The sequence below is a fragment of the Diospyros lotus genome, chromosome 7 (genome assembly GCF_014633365.1).
Source record: "Diospyros lotus cultivar Yz01 chromosome 7, ASM1463336v1, whole genome shotgun sequence".
NCBI lineage: Eukaryota > Viridiplantae > Streptophyta > Magnoliopsida > Ericales > Ebenaceae > Diospyros > Diospyros lotus.
In genome coordinates, this window is record NC_068344.1 from 18,429,971 (window position 1) to 18,445,158 (window position 15,188).

At 39.1% G+C, this 15,188-nt stretch overlaps 1 protein-coding gene across 1 annotated transcript; it reads left to right on the top strand.

Annotated features, from left to right (window-relative positions):
- The first annotated feature begins 4,454 nt into the window (after positions 1 to 4,454).
- On the top strand, positions 4,455 to 5,562 carry LOC127805868 (uncharacterized). The gene has a single exon (XM_052342681.1). The coding sequence runs from the start codon at positions 4,750 to 4,752 to the stop codon at positions 5,485 to 5,487; it is 738 nt and encodes a 245-aa protein (XP_052198641.1). The 5' UTR covers positions 4,455 to 4,749; the 3' UTR covers positions 5,488 to 5,562.
- Positions 5,563 to 15,188: the final 9,626 nt, after the last annotated feature.

Below are 15,188 nucleotides of genomic sequence, written 5' to 3' on the forward strand. Positions count from 1 at the left end.
GCCTGTGTCCACCATTATCCTTCGCACTTCGGAATTACCGATCTGGGCCCGTATAACGAGCGTGTCGTTGTGCGGCCAATGGATGTTTCTGGCCTCTTTTCCCGAGAAGACCATTTTTCCAGAATTGGGTCACCCCTATCTCGCTTCGCGGGAACCGACTGCTCGTCTGATCTTGCCAACAAGACATGGTTAGCTTCACGCACGTACTTGTCGCGAGATTTGTGGGAAGATCCCACGAGGTGAGGTCCACCATGAATCGTGTAGATAGTTCGCACAGCCGATGAGCGTTCATAATTAGAATGGGGTAGTTGCTGTGTTAGTGGTTGGCTTAGTTGATTGGTTGGTCGCACCACGTAATCTTTCAAGCGACCTCTTCTTATCAGATCCTCAATGGCGTCCCTTAGGGCCCAAAATTCGGAGGTGTTGTGGCCCTCCTCGTTGTGATACGCACATAATTTTTCCTTATTTCTGAATTTATTGGGAGTTCTTAGCAGATTGGGCTTCCCGAACTCCTCTTTGTTCTTTTTCATGGCGAAGATCCTTTCTTGGGGGTCAGACAAGGCACAGTAGCTGTCGAAGCACCGCGACTTAGTAGGTCGCTCATCTCTCTCTACCTTGTGAACTCGCTTGAAGACTTCATTGTTTGGGCGCTCCCCTCGAGCTTCCCTTCCGGCGTCTCCATTATTTCTTTTCTTGTTCTGGTTGGAGCCCCCAACTTTTTCTTTCTGCCCAATGGGTTTCTTTAACCTGAAGGCGTCTTCCCATCGGATCTCCTTGGAAGCTCGTTCATAGAATTCCCCCAAATATTTAATTGTGGTCCTGTAGATGCTCTCATAGAGCTTCCCATTTTTCGGAGGTCGGCAGAGATCGCCGTCAGAATACTTTCATCGGAGGGATCCTCAACATTGCTCACCTCGCATCTGAATCTTGCAATATAATTCCTCAGGGGCTCGTTTACTTTCTGGAATACTGTGGCGAGGTGAAAAGGTGGTGCAAGCTGCCTCCTTAGAGCCTTGTATTGATTAATGAATATCTGTTGGCACTCCTTCCAACTGCTGATGCTGCAAGGCGGAAGACTCCTAAACCAAGCTTGGGGAATATCACCAAAGATTGCAGGGAAGGCGCGACATTTAACTAGCGAGCTGGTTGTCTGCAAATCCATTTGTACGTTGTACGCATGCAGGTAATCATAGGGGTCGCTGTCCCCATTGTACTATGGCATGCTTGAGACTTTAAATCTTCGGGGGAGGGGGCGTCCTGTCCCCACGGCTATTATTCTGGCTGGCTGCGGACTCCTTGTCATTCTTCTAGCTGCCGAACCCTTTGATATAGTTCCTCCACAGTTGAGTTCGGGCCTGCGATCGCCTACTTCTTTCCCGAACCGGGGAGTGGTGATTTGGGATTGGATAATTATCCCCAATATCCTCTTCTGTAGGCGGAGGTCTTTCTTCTCATGGTTGGCGGACCCTCCGAGGTGAAGCTAGTGGATCGTGGGCAGCCCACGCTTGAGCTTGGGCTAGAATTCTGACCATGTCAGTGAGCTGCATCACTGTATTCTCTAACACCTCCTGGCGTTGCTGCCAGTCTCGGATCGTCCCTCTCCCGGTGATTTGGTTCGTGGGTTGAACAAGAAATTGTGGTGGTATATCGGTGGCGTCTCTGATTGGTGGTGGTAAAGGGATATCAGCTGTCAAAGAAACGGGCCCTCAATTTGGTGGAAAATCTCATGGTTTATCGCGGTGATTTTTTGGTGGGTCGACCGCCGCCTCGGAACTCCGAGTATTCCTTCCTCTTGCCATGGCTATTGATCAGAGCAGCCTCTTCCTTTAACGCCAAAATGTTGACGTTCAATTTCAACCGACCGTGATTTGTTTTGGGCCCCGGTGAGTAAGTCCAAAGTGCCAAGATGAAGAAAACAAAGGTTCTAGATATGAGTTAACATAAGAATTTTCACGTGGTTCAGCTAGAACGATGACTAATCCACGACCGCAGTCTGATTATTCTTTCAAAATGGCAGTGTCTGATTATTCCCCCCGTGCTCCTCATGATATCTTTGACTCCTATTTATAATGAGGGGCCTTTACAATTTGGATAGCATATAGAAATATAAAGATGATATAACGGGGGACAAACAGTCCTTATCATCTATACAAAACCGGGAATGAGATCCTCATCACGAGTAGCATGGGCTGTTGCAGAGAAAGTAAACGGACCCTACCTCTGACTTCTCAACAGCTTTGCTATTTGTGCAAGCTAGAGGTTTTAGGCCAGTGATTTGGATAGTCCAGGAAACTGAGGGTTTTACTGTGAGCTCGTTAGTCGGTCCTGGAGAGCTTGTAAGAGGCTTCACCGGAAGCTCGCAAGGAGCTCACTTTATGAGCTGCGAATTTTGGTGGTGTATGGACTTTCTTTGACGAGGTCGCCTGGACCTTCTAGACTCCGGGCGATTGGGCCGGCCCATTGAACTGAGTCTGGCCCATGAGGAGTGATGCGGGAAATGAGTATAACAATTTTCAATTGAATTTTTTTTTTCTATAATACACCTATGGTCTTTTTCAAGTTTTAGTAGCTTTTCTTTTCTCTTTAAATTTTTTTCTTCAATAACTCTCGCTTGTTCTTGTAGTATTTTCTTATTTTCATCTATTTTTGCCATGTTACATTTAATTCCATTTAACTTATCCAATAAAAGTTCACATAATGCTTTCTCATGAGTTGTATATTCATCATCAATCCAGTCAAACCATCTGCAATCATCATCCTGTCCACCAAACGATCCAACAATCAATTCCATTCACATTAACAACTTTTTCAATTATAAAAGATCAAATTACCTTATATAATTGACACCTTAAGAATTCCCTTCCAGGATTAACCTTACTCCATGATGTGTAACACCCAACAAATATACCATGCTCACACACAATTCTTTGATGCAAGATAAAGGAGTTGTTTGAAGCTTCACCCATTTTTAAATTGGAAGTCATCTTAACTAAGATAATAAAATTTGATTCAGTAAAATGATTGTACCTGAAAGGTTTTAACATTATTAATTCCTTCCAATTTATAGGCCATACAGTATGTGAAAAACATTACTCATGGATTAAGTGAATTAATAGATTGTAATGTCTAGCTGATATTGCATTTTTTGTAGCTATTGTTGTTTTATCAAGGTCGAGGTGGGCTGGTTCTATCTTCGTTGTCATGCATCAGTTTTGTTCGCTTCTACCTTCGTTGCCATGTGTCTGTTTTGTTGAGTTGGCTATCGTCGTCGTGCGTCGCTTGCTCGCTGTGCATCGCCTTCTGTCTTCCTCCTGTGCATTGCCATCACTGTCCATCGATGTCGTCAGCGTCGGTATGGGTTGCTTCAGTGGCTATCACCGTCACTTCCTCACCGTGCATCGCCTTTTGTCTCCCAGTGTGCGTCGCCGTCAGGTTCCTCCTCATCTTTTGAAACCCTAAGTAACAATTACTTAGGGTTTCAAAACACACAAGGCAAGACGACGTCGTTTTACCTTGTGCATTGCAACACCAACAAGGTAAAACAACGTCATTTTGCTGAATGGACACATTAACATGCCATTTTAGTTGCCACGCATGTTGGAGCACACGCTTGACCGATTGAGGATAAAATGGAAACCAATGTTAAAGTTCAATGAACAAATTAAAGTAAAACTCAAAACGAGATAAAATTGCAAAATGCTCACAAGTTTGCTTTGAGAAGAAAAAGATATATATATATATATAATTTTTATATATTTTTAAAATTTATATAAAATGAATATATGAAAACTGATCCATAAAGTTGTAATAGAGTTGAGTTGAGTAGAGCTTCGCTCAGTTCAAGTTTGGCTTATTAGGATTTTGATGAGTTCAAGCTTAAGCTAAAAAATGTATTCGAGTTTGAGTTCGTTAAAAATTTACTACATTCAATTTTGGCTCAAATTTGACTCGCCATTTTATTTTTGGTAAATTAAAGCCATTAAACTTTATTTTTAAGTAACAAAAAATATAACAAATATAAGTATATATTTTCAAAACAAATACAATAATATTGTTTAAACAAACATAAATATCTTTATCACAAATGCAAGGATAGATAATAAAATATTAAAATAATAATAAAAATATTTATTTCAATAGCTTGTTCTCGAACTTGTTTACAAACTTTGTTTATGAGCTTGTTGATTAGTTTTATTCACAAGTTGAATTTTGTGTTGGACCACTCATTTGTAACACAAATAAACTTTTATGCAGGAAAATGCTAACCACTAGTCTCATTTACAACACTATCAAATTGGATTGAGCAAAAATCTCTAACATCAGCTGTTTCGTTTTGAAATTTTTAAAAATTTCAATCTGATTTAACACCAATAAAAAAACCGCCGACCATGGACGTCAATTATTCTCTTACTAGAAGTGTATGATTGTTATTTTTACGAAAAAGAAGACATGAGATAATTCATTCTCAATTTCTCTTCATTATGTCGGCAAACTCAATACAGGCCCGACAGATAGCCTCTGCTGTTCGCTCGGACCTGAAAACCCTAACTTCGTTGCTTCCTCGCCCATTTCACCGTCAAAATCACTGGATCTATCGCAATCTCGATGCTTTAACCTTGATTTTAACCTAACGTTTGCTTTTCTCTGTGCGACCATAATCATATTGATATTCTGATCTCGAAACCTTAACGGTTTTTCCTCTGTGGGTCCTGTGATTACCAGTGCTTTGGCACAGTCGGATTTTTTATCATGTCGAGGGAATTCAATGTCCCGCCGGTGGTTTTCCCTTCCGGCGGGAACCCTGGCGCCGCGGTGCAACAGAGGCGGCCGACGGCACCATTCCAGCCGCCGCGATCCGCAAACCCTAGCATTCCCTTCATGTCGTTCGACGCTGCCTCCGCCGCGGCGTCCACTTCCTTCTCTGCTCCGCAGTTTGGCAACACAGTGGGAATTGGCAGTGTGTTCGAGGACGAGCCGCCGCTACTCGAAGAGCTTGGGATCAATACGAGGCAGATTTGGAGTAAAACTGTCTCGATTCTGAACCCATTTAGAGTTAAACCGGATCTTCACGAAGATGCGGATTTGTCTGGGCCGTTTCTGTTTCTGTTGGCGTTCGGGCTGTTCCAATTGCTCGCTGGGAAGCTACATTTTGGAATTATACTGGGTTGGGTTACTATGGCGGCTCTGTTTCTGTATGTGGTGTTTAATATGTTGGCTGGCCGAAATGGGAACTTGGATTTGTACCGGTGTTTGAGTTTGGTCGGGTACTGTATGTTGCCTATGGTGATTTTATCGGCCATCGCTTTGTTCCTTCCCCAAGGAGGGGTGGGCATTTTCCTGATGGCTGGTGTGTTCGTCATATGGTCGACGCGAGTTTGCACTAGGCTTCTGGTTGAGCTGGCTTCTTGTGGGGATGAGCACCGCGGACTGATTGCGTATGCGTGTTTCTTGGTCTACATGCTTTTCTCTCTCCTAGTAATATTTTAAATAGATTTTAATGGTTTAGCGTGTACTTCAACTATTCCAATTACATTTTTGCAATTATATCTGGGATGTTCTTCAGACGTCTTGGTTGTCACGTTTTACTGTGGAAATATTACTTCTTTGGATAGGTTTACTGCTATAGAAATAGTTTACAGGACCATCAGCTGTAACATGGGAATCTGACAAAATCAAAGGAATATTCTATCCTTGTCTCATTTCTAGCTTTAAGATGTTTTATTTTTCGTTTGATATTTGTGTTTTTACCTGCTACAAATACGATTCTTACGTAGATACCTATGCAAGCACATATGTTTGTTTTGCATTGATCTTGATATTAATAGGGAAGGCTGTGTGGTTGACATTTTAGTTTCTCTTTTTCCCTCTCTGGTCAGCCTTTACGAAGCTCTCTTAACTGAGGACATAGAACTTAACCTGTAAATAGGCAGAGTTTACGAGTTCTCTATGTATGGAATCTTTAAGTAGCCATACTTGTCCTTTATATTCTTTCATTTTTCAACTTGTTAATATAGTCTCACTTTTTCATATAAGAATTCTCCTAGGGCAATGTCGAAATTGAAAAAAATTAAAAAATGAGGATCAACTGCATGTCCGGTTACATTTCATTTTATTTGAACTTGAAGTTAATGGCTTCAAAATTTGTATTCTTATTTTTATGGAAACCTTTATGGATTTCTTTTGGTATGGTGGGGCTTGTTGTGTACAATGTTTGTTTTTTTCCTCCTTTTATTTGTTTTAACTGTGCTTGTTAGTCATTATATTTTTTTTTCCTTTAAATTTCATTATTTAAGGAAGTCAAAATGACATGCTTTTCTTGTGTGGGGATGGGGAGGAGATGCAAGCCAGGAACTAGGTTTTATGAATTCAATTTGTCTGTGCCACTGTTACCATCCAAGCATCCACTTGAATAATTGGGTTTTGATTTTGTATGTATTGTCCAAGGTGATAAATAACTTCAACTTGGAATACTGTTAGGTGCATAAACTGAATAGTTTATTTCTGTGCCATTAGTAAGATACGTACTGGAGGTATGTCAAATGAATTTGCACTATTTTTGTTTATTTGTTAGTTAGTGGATGTGATCATAGATTGAGATGGTTGGTGTCAACCCATTCAGTGGGATTAAAGCTTGCTGCTTCTGTTACTGTGGATGCGTTTAAAGGGGTTGAAACTCTAAAATATTTTTTCATTGAACATTATTTAGTCATGGTCTGATTTTCACTGTTTATCGCCTTCTTTTGCATCCTTCAAATTATTTAGATTGAGCATCTTTGAAATTGTTATGTAAATTTATGGAGATAAAGAGTTCATTAGTGCATTTCATGGATGGATAAGCCTTACTTTGTTAATACTTAATTAAGCAATTAGTTTCTTATCATCCATAATGACTGTCCTTTTAGGCATATGTTTCATATTATGAACAGGTTGTCATTATTGTGAATTCATTTTTCATATATTAAACCTTTTCTGAAGCCTGTACATTCTTGATGAAAAATTTCATTGCCTAATAATAGCAAGAAAATGATCGTGTGAACATAAATGAAGAGGGAAACATATACCTTTTAAACCCATTGAGAAACTTCAAAGTGTAAAACACAGGGATATTGAACAGAAGGAAAAGTTCAAACTGGGTGGGGTGGGTTTTTGTTTTTTTTTTTCGGGGGTGGGGGGGCGGGGTTGGAGAAGAGAGTGCAAGGGAAGACTTTTGAACGCTCAACAAAGGGAAGAGAGTGTGAGACAGTGAACTCCTGTAGGTTTTGCAAGGTTCTTAGGGAGTATCCTCCATCCTTTGGAGATTAGGAGCTGTGTTTAAAAAAGTGCAGTTTATGTGCAAAGCACAGCATGCTTAGGGCTTTTTGTAGGTGAAGCTTAGCGACTTTAGCTGTGCACGATTAAGTTGCACTTTACTTGAGCTGCGAAGTGCTAAAAAGTGTGCTTCAGTAATACACTTGTGTTTTTTTTTTTTCTTTTTTTAAAATCAGAGAATATGAATTGTTGGATTTGTTTAAATTTTTGCAGTGGTGTAGATGCTTGTATGGAATCCTTACTAAAAAAAAAAAGCTGTTATCAGATCTTAATAAGATCTGAATCATGCATACACTCACCCCCCCCCCCCCCAAAAAAAAAAAAAAAAAAAAAAAAACGAAGAAGACAGAGCTGTATTTTTCGAGCAATAAATATTGAAGGAATAGTTAAATATGTGTACATTAGGGATTTCTAATTTATTCCTGATTGCTGTAAAACAGGAATTGTTGATTGATTAACGACTGATTGATTGGAGATTGCTGTAAATTAGGGGTTGATTGATTTGGGATTGTTGTGAATTTGGGATGATTTTTGTTTGTTTTTTTTGCTATGATTATATGAGCTTGTAAATGGGTATAAAATATAAATGAAAAATGGTATCTCATCTTTTGTTAAATTGCAACTCTCATTCTTATTTAGTTTTTTAATGATTTTTTTTAATAGTTTATATTTTTGATGCTTCTAAAAGTTTATACTCCTTATTTCTTTTTGTTGGATGAGAATGAGGTTCCAAGTGGAAAGAGAAATCTGAGTTAAAGAGGAGTGTGGAAGCTTTGCAACACTCTGGAAGAGATTAAATCAAATTATCTTAAGTTGTTTAAATCATGTTTCAGTTGTAGATAATTGTTGTAAATTTGTATTTTATATTTGTTTTATCTCCTAAACTTTAGGAGATAATTGTTCATAGATTTTAGGAGTAGATTACTCAAATCCTTTCCTACTTTATAGGAAAGAGATTAAGTTGTAACCTATATATATTTTCAAAGCCCTTTCAATATCAATCTAAGCAAGCATTCTCGATTTCCTAAGGCTTGTTTCATGATATCAGAGCCCAGGTTCGATCAGAAGCGGCAGTGACTTCTTTCAGTTTCGATCATGGCTGAAACAACCAAATCCAACCCTAACCGAAGCCTCAGCCACCAATTCTTCGAGAACCCTTCTCCCACTTCCATCTTCATCAAATTTCTCTACAACACCTATTGATAATCACCCTCTACAAATTACTCAGCATAAGCTAAATGGAAGTAATTTTAGAGAGCGGTCTCAATCGGTAATGTTAGTGATCAAGGGCTAGGGCAAGGGCAAATCCAATTATCTAACTGGATCTATCCTCACTCCACCATCCATGGCATCCACCTATGCCCTTTGGGAGGTAGAGAATTCAACTATCATGGCTTGGTTGATCAACTCTATGGAGCCAAAAATTGGGAGAACATACCTATTCTATAAAACGACAAAATAGATTTGAGAATCAGTCCAAGAGATGTACTCGAACTTGGAGAATTCATCTCAATGTTTTGAAATTCGACCTGCCATTGGGACAACCAAACAAGGTATGAGCAGTGTTATTGAATATTTTAATGTTTTGGTGGAATTGTGATATGAAATGGATATGTTTTATACCATTAGCTGGGCATCTCTAGTTGATAGCAACAAATACAATAAGATGATAGAAAAAGATCGAATTTTTGACTTCCTACATGGCCTTAATCCCGACTTGGATGAAGTTTGAGGGAGAATGTTGGGCACAAAGCCCTTTCCATCTCTTAAGGAAGTATTTGCGGAAGTAAGAAGGGAGGGAAGCAAGCGTAAGGTGATGCTTCAGCACCTTACGCTATCAAATAGGGAGAACTTCTTGCCAAGACTCAAGGAAGGGAAAAAGTATGGTGTGACCATTGCAAGAAACCCTATCACACTAAGGAGACCTGTTGGAAGATCCATGACAAACTAGCAAATTGGAAGCCACAACCCAGGAAGGGGAGCCCCAGATCTACATATAATGCAGAGGTTTCAGCAAAAACTAAACCTAATTTTAACCTATTCGAAGATCAGATACAAGCCTTGTACAGGCTCCTCAATCAAGGTACATCCCAATCAAGTTCTAATAATCCACAGTCCACTGCATCAGTAGCCTTGCAAGGTAATTTCTAACACTACTCCTTAGCTTCTAAAAGGTTTTCTAAGAACATATCAGTAGTTGATATTGGTGCATAAGATCATATGACAAATTCTACATGTTCTATGACTGATTATATCTTATGTAACTCCTCCCTCAATATATCTATGGCTTATGGAACCACCTCACTTGCTTTGGGAATGGGAACAATATGTATATCTAAATTGATGCTCAATTCTCTATTATATGTTCTTGGTTTGCAACATAACTTACTATCAGTCAGTCGAATCACCAAGGATATGAATTGTAATGTAATCTTCTACGTCTCCTATTGTGTGTTTCAGGATCAAGCCTCATGGAGGATGATTGGTAATGCTAAGGTGTTGGACGACCTTTACTGTCTTGCAGGAGATTTCTCTAATTCTTCTTCAAATAAAGTTGTCCTAATCGTGACCACCAATGCCAAAGTCTTGTTATGGCATAAACGTTTAGGACACCCTAGCTTCCCTTATCTAAAATCTTTGTATCCCTATATTTTCAGCAATAAAGAGTAGATTCTTTCACGTGAACAATGCACTCTTGCAAAATAGCCTAGATTACATCATCCTATTCAATTGTATAAGCCTTCTAAACCTTTCATTTGATCCATAGTGATATATGGGTCCCTCTAAATGCCCTAATATCATTGGTTCTAGATGGTTTATTACCTTCATCGATGATCATTCTAAGGCTTGTTGGGTGTATTTAATGAGGGAAAAATCAGAAGCTAGTAACATATTCAAAAGATTTCATAAGTTTATTATGAATATGTTCCAAACTTCTATTAAAATCCTTCAAACCGACAATGGTCGAGAGTATTTTTCACATGATTTCACAAACTATTTGGCCGAGCATGGTATCTTTCACCAAAGCTCTTGTCCATGTACACCCTACAAAATGGGGTAGTTGAAAGAAAAAATTGACATCTCCTAGAGGTGGTTAGATCTATGATGTTTACCACTGATGTCCCTCACTCCTATTGGGGAGAAGTTTTTTTCACAGTTGCTTATTTAATCAATCGTCTACCCTCTAAAACTTTGCAATTCCAAACCCCCCTTAGCATCCTTTTCACTCTATATCTGAATGCCTCTTAACATTTTTTCCATTGATCCTAAGGTCTTTGGATGCATTGTGTATGTTCACAACAATGCTCTATCTCGAACCAAATTGGACCCTAAAGCTCACAAATGCATCTTTGTTGGGTATTCACCCTCTCAAAAGGGATACAAGTGCTATTGTCCTACCAATCATAGATATTTTGTTTCTACCGATATTATTACCTTCTACGAGGATCTTCCATTTTATCCCATCACAGGCACAAAACTAGTCTCTACTGATCCTCTTCCCTCCTTCTTTCCCATTGATCCTATCCTACCAGTATGTTCTCAAGGGAAAGCATCCTCACCACCTTGTGATAACACACTGGCAGAATCTGTTGTTTCTCTTATTGAGCCTGCACATTCTTTTCCCCCCTCTGTTTCTCATACCTCTGAATCTCCTCATCATTCTGGGTATGAGAAAACAGGTTCTAGCCCTAAATTTGGTCCTTATCAGCCTTCCTCACATACAACAAATGATAACCCTATGTTTTTTTTACTCTAGAAGATCGAAAGGCCGACCAGAATCAAAGCAAGACCAACCGTTACTCTCAGATGCTAGTCCATTAGAAGAGAATATGGTTAATGATGAGGGGATTGTAACACTCAGAAACAACACTGACAACAATGCTACAGAGGAAGATGGTTTGGATTGGGCTGTTCCTATAGCTCTGAGAAAAGGAGTAAGGTCATGTGTCAAATATCCTATGTCTAACCATTTAACATATGCCAAATTGTTTCCACCGTTTAGGGGATTTGTGGCTAAGATTGACAGCACTGAAGTTCCTAAAAGTATTTAGAATGCTATGAGTGATCCTATGTGGAGAGTGGCTATGATGGAAGAAATGGCTGCCTTAGTGGGAAACAAGACCTGAGAGATTGTTCCATTGCCTCCAAACAAGAAACCAATTGGATGCAAGTAGGTATTTACAATAAAACATAATGCAGATGGGAGTGTTGAGAGATACAAGGCTAGATTGGTTGCCCAAGGCTTCACTTAGACCTATAGGATTGATTATGAGGAGACATTTGCACCGATTGCTAAGCTAAATTCTATCTGAGTGTTATTATCTATTATTGTGAATTTGGATTGGCCCCTCTTCCAATTCGACATTAAGAATGCTTTCCTTAATGGCGATTTGGATGAGGAAATCTATATGAAGGTTCCCCCCGGTTTTGAGCATGCGGTTGATAATGGAAGTGTGTGCAAGCTAAAGAAGTCCCTTTATGGATTAAAATAGTCACTGAGGGCCTGGTTCCATAAATTTGACATGACTCTCAACCAATTAGGGTATAAACAAGGACAATCTGATCACACCTTGTTTATTATACCCACTGAAAATAAAAAAAGGCTATATTGATTGTTGATGATATTATTGTGACAGGGGATGATTTGCAGGAAATTAATAACCTAAAGAAGCAATTGAAGGCTGAGTTTGAAGTAAAAGACCTGGGAACCATGAGATGTTTCCTAGGCATGGAGGTGGCTTGAAGCAAAGAAGGCCTACTCATCTCACAACAAAAATATACCCTTGATTTGCTAAAGGATACAGGAATGATGGCCTGCAGACCAACTGGAACTCCCTTGGAAAAGGGCAGGAAAGTTGAAGAAAATGGTGACAATGCTTCGGTGGAAAAAGAGAGGTATCAAAGGTTACTAGGAATATTGATTTATTTGTCACTAATAAGGCTAGATATAGCCTATTCAGTAAGTGTAATCAGTTAATACATGCATTCTCCTACTCAAAGACACATGAGGGATGTTCATCATGTTCTAATATACCTAAAGGGGACACCAGGGAAGGGATTGATGTTTAAGAAAATTGAAAATAAGGGAATTGAAGGCTATGTGGATGTTGATTGGGCCAGTTCTAGAGAAGACAACCGGTCAACTTTAGAGTATTGTATCAAAGTTTGGGGAAATGTAGTTACATGGATAACCAAGAATCAATTGGTTGTGGCTCGCAGTAGTGCTGAAACCGAGTTTTGTGCAATTGCTCGTGGGATATGTGAGGTGATTTGGTTGGAAAGGCTAATGGAAGACTTGGGGATACCTTTATCTTAACAAAGAAAGGCATTTAGTGATAGCAAATCAGCTATTAGTATTGTTAAAAATCTGGTGCAACATGACCGAATGAATCATGTGAGAATAGACCGAAGTTTTATAAAGAGAGAAATTGAAGAAGGAGAGATAAGTCTGTCTTATATACCTTCCATTGATCAAGTAGCTGATGTTTTAATAAAGGTGGTTGCAAGACCATGTTTTGTGTCCCTAATTAGCAAGTTGAGAATGACTTTCATCTATTCACCAGTTTAAGGGGGAGTGTTGGATGAGAATGAGATTTCAAGTGGAGGGAGAAGTCTAAGTTAAAGAGGAGTGTGGAAGCTTTGTAACACTCGGTGAAGAGATTAAATTAGATTAAGTTGTTTAAATTATGTTTCAGTTGTAGATAATTATTGTAAATTTGTATTTTATATCTGTTTTATCTCCTAAACTTTAGGAGATAATTGTTCCTAGATTTTAGGAGTAGATTACTCAAATCCTTTCTTACTTTATAGGAAAGAGATTAAGTTGGAACCTGTATATATTTTCAAAGCCCTCTCAATATCAATCTAAGCAAGCATTCTCAATTTTCTAAGGCTTATTTCACTTTTATGTCTTGTGGAGATCATGGGTGGCTGATTAATTGGCCCTGCTAGCTGTCTAAAATTAATGTGTTTCCTATTTGCTAGGTTTCCTTATGCTGTAAATTCTGTAAAGTCAATGTGTCTCCTTTCTGAGCAGAGAATAAATCTTTTTGTTTAGCTGTAGGTTATGTTTGGTTATGAGCTGCATGGGGTTGAGAGAGTCAAGAGTTTGGGAAGGCAACCGATTGATGATGGATGTGGCAGTTAGAACTGCTTCTCCCCAATAGTGTTTAGGAACATTGTGGTGGAAAAGAAGTGCTCTAGTAACAACCAATAGATGCTCATTTTTCCATTGGCTACCCCATTTTGTTGAGGAGTATAGGGATAAGAGGACTCATGGATAATCTCTTTTTGTTGGGAAAAAATTGATAGGGTTTGGTTAAAGAAATCTTTAGCATTATCAGATCTTAGTTTCTTGATTTTCACTCCAAATTGAGTACTAATTATGTTATAGAAGTTAGGAAAAATAGTGTTCACTTCAGATTTATTTTTCATAAGGAATAACCACATCACTCGAGTGCAATCATCCACAAACACTATACACCTCCATACCCTAGAAATATTGGGAACGGTTGCAAGGCCCTTAACATCACTATGAATGAGAGAGAATGGAATAAAAGTTCTTTTATTCAATGAATGATAAGTCACTCTCTTATGTTTAGCAAGTTCACAAATTGAACACTGAATTTTTTTAACATTAAGACCCCTAAATAAAGCTGGAAACATGACCCTAAGAGTAAAAAATAAGGGGTGACCAAGGCGATGGTGACGTAACTAGATCTGATCTCTACTAGATTGCACCAAACATGACACATAATTCACCTTTTCCTTTTTCTCCTTCTCATTTGGTCCCTCAAGATAGTATAGGCCAACCCTAGACTTAGCAAGCCCAATCATCTTCTTCGATTCTTGTCCCTCAATTTCATAGAAAGTAGGATAAAAATTAGCACTGCAATTGTTGTCTAGGACCAGTTTTTGAATGGAAATAAGGTTAGCGAATAATTTAGGAACATGGAGAACATTCTTTAGTATAAGATACTCATTGAGAATGATATCTCCTTGGCTGACAACGGTGGTTAAAGATCCATCTGGCAAGGTTATTTTCTTGGAACTTGAACAAGGGTTGTAGGTAATGAAATAATGGGAAAAAGGGGTCATATGATCTGTTGCACCAGAGTCTAGGATCCAAGAGTTAGGTTGGGTTATTCCCGAAGCATGTAGGGTAAGAGAATGAGGTACCTTTTGCTTTTTTGTCAAGAGATTCTAGAAAATTCCTTCGCTTCTCGATTTCTGCCCAGTTGATATCCAAGCCTTCTCCTTGTTCTGAACCTTTTTGTTCTGCTTGCTATTGGCTGCTAGTCATATTAGCCATATAGGCTTGGCTTTGTCCCCCCAGCTGTCCTCCTTTGGCCCCCAACTGTCCTCCTTTGGATGGTTTTTCATGTTACTTCCAACATCTCTTTATGGTATGCCTAGGTTTTTTATAGAAGGTACACCATAGAGAGTCTTTATCCCTAGCTTTCTTCTCCTTTGTAGGACCCTTGTTAGGAGCCTTTAGTGATACTAGTGCTGATCTCTCTATTGGAGAGTCGTTTAGCCTCTCTCCCCTTCTCCCTTCTTCAACCTGGATTATAGAAATTACTTCATTTAAAGGGGGTAAATCTTCCTTACCAAGAACTTGAACTCTTACCGCATCAAACTCCATATTAAGTCCAGCCAAGAAATTGTAGGTTCTTTGTTTCTCCACAGACCTTTTTCGTAATGTTGCATCTTCATTGCCTTTCATCTTGAGGCATTGGTAATGATCCAATTCTTGCCATAAAGTTTGCAGTGTATTGTCATACTCAGTGATAGACCTTACGCCTTGTTTGGTGGCAGCAATCTTGGTCCTTACTTTGTAAATCTGTGCAACATCTTTCACCTTGGAATAGGTGAGCTTG

Coding starts and splice junctions, on each gene's coding strand:
- LOC127805868 (XM_052342681.1), top strand. CDS start 4,750: ATGTCGAGGGAATTCAATGTCCCGCCGGTGGTTTTCCCTTCCGGCGGG.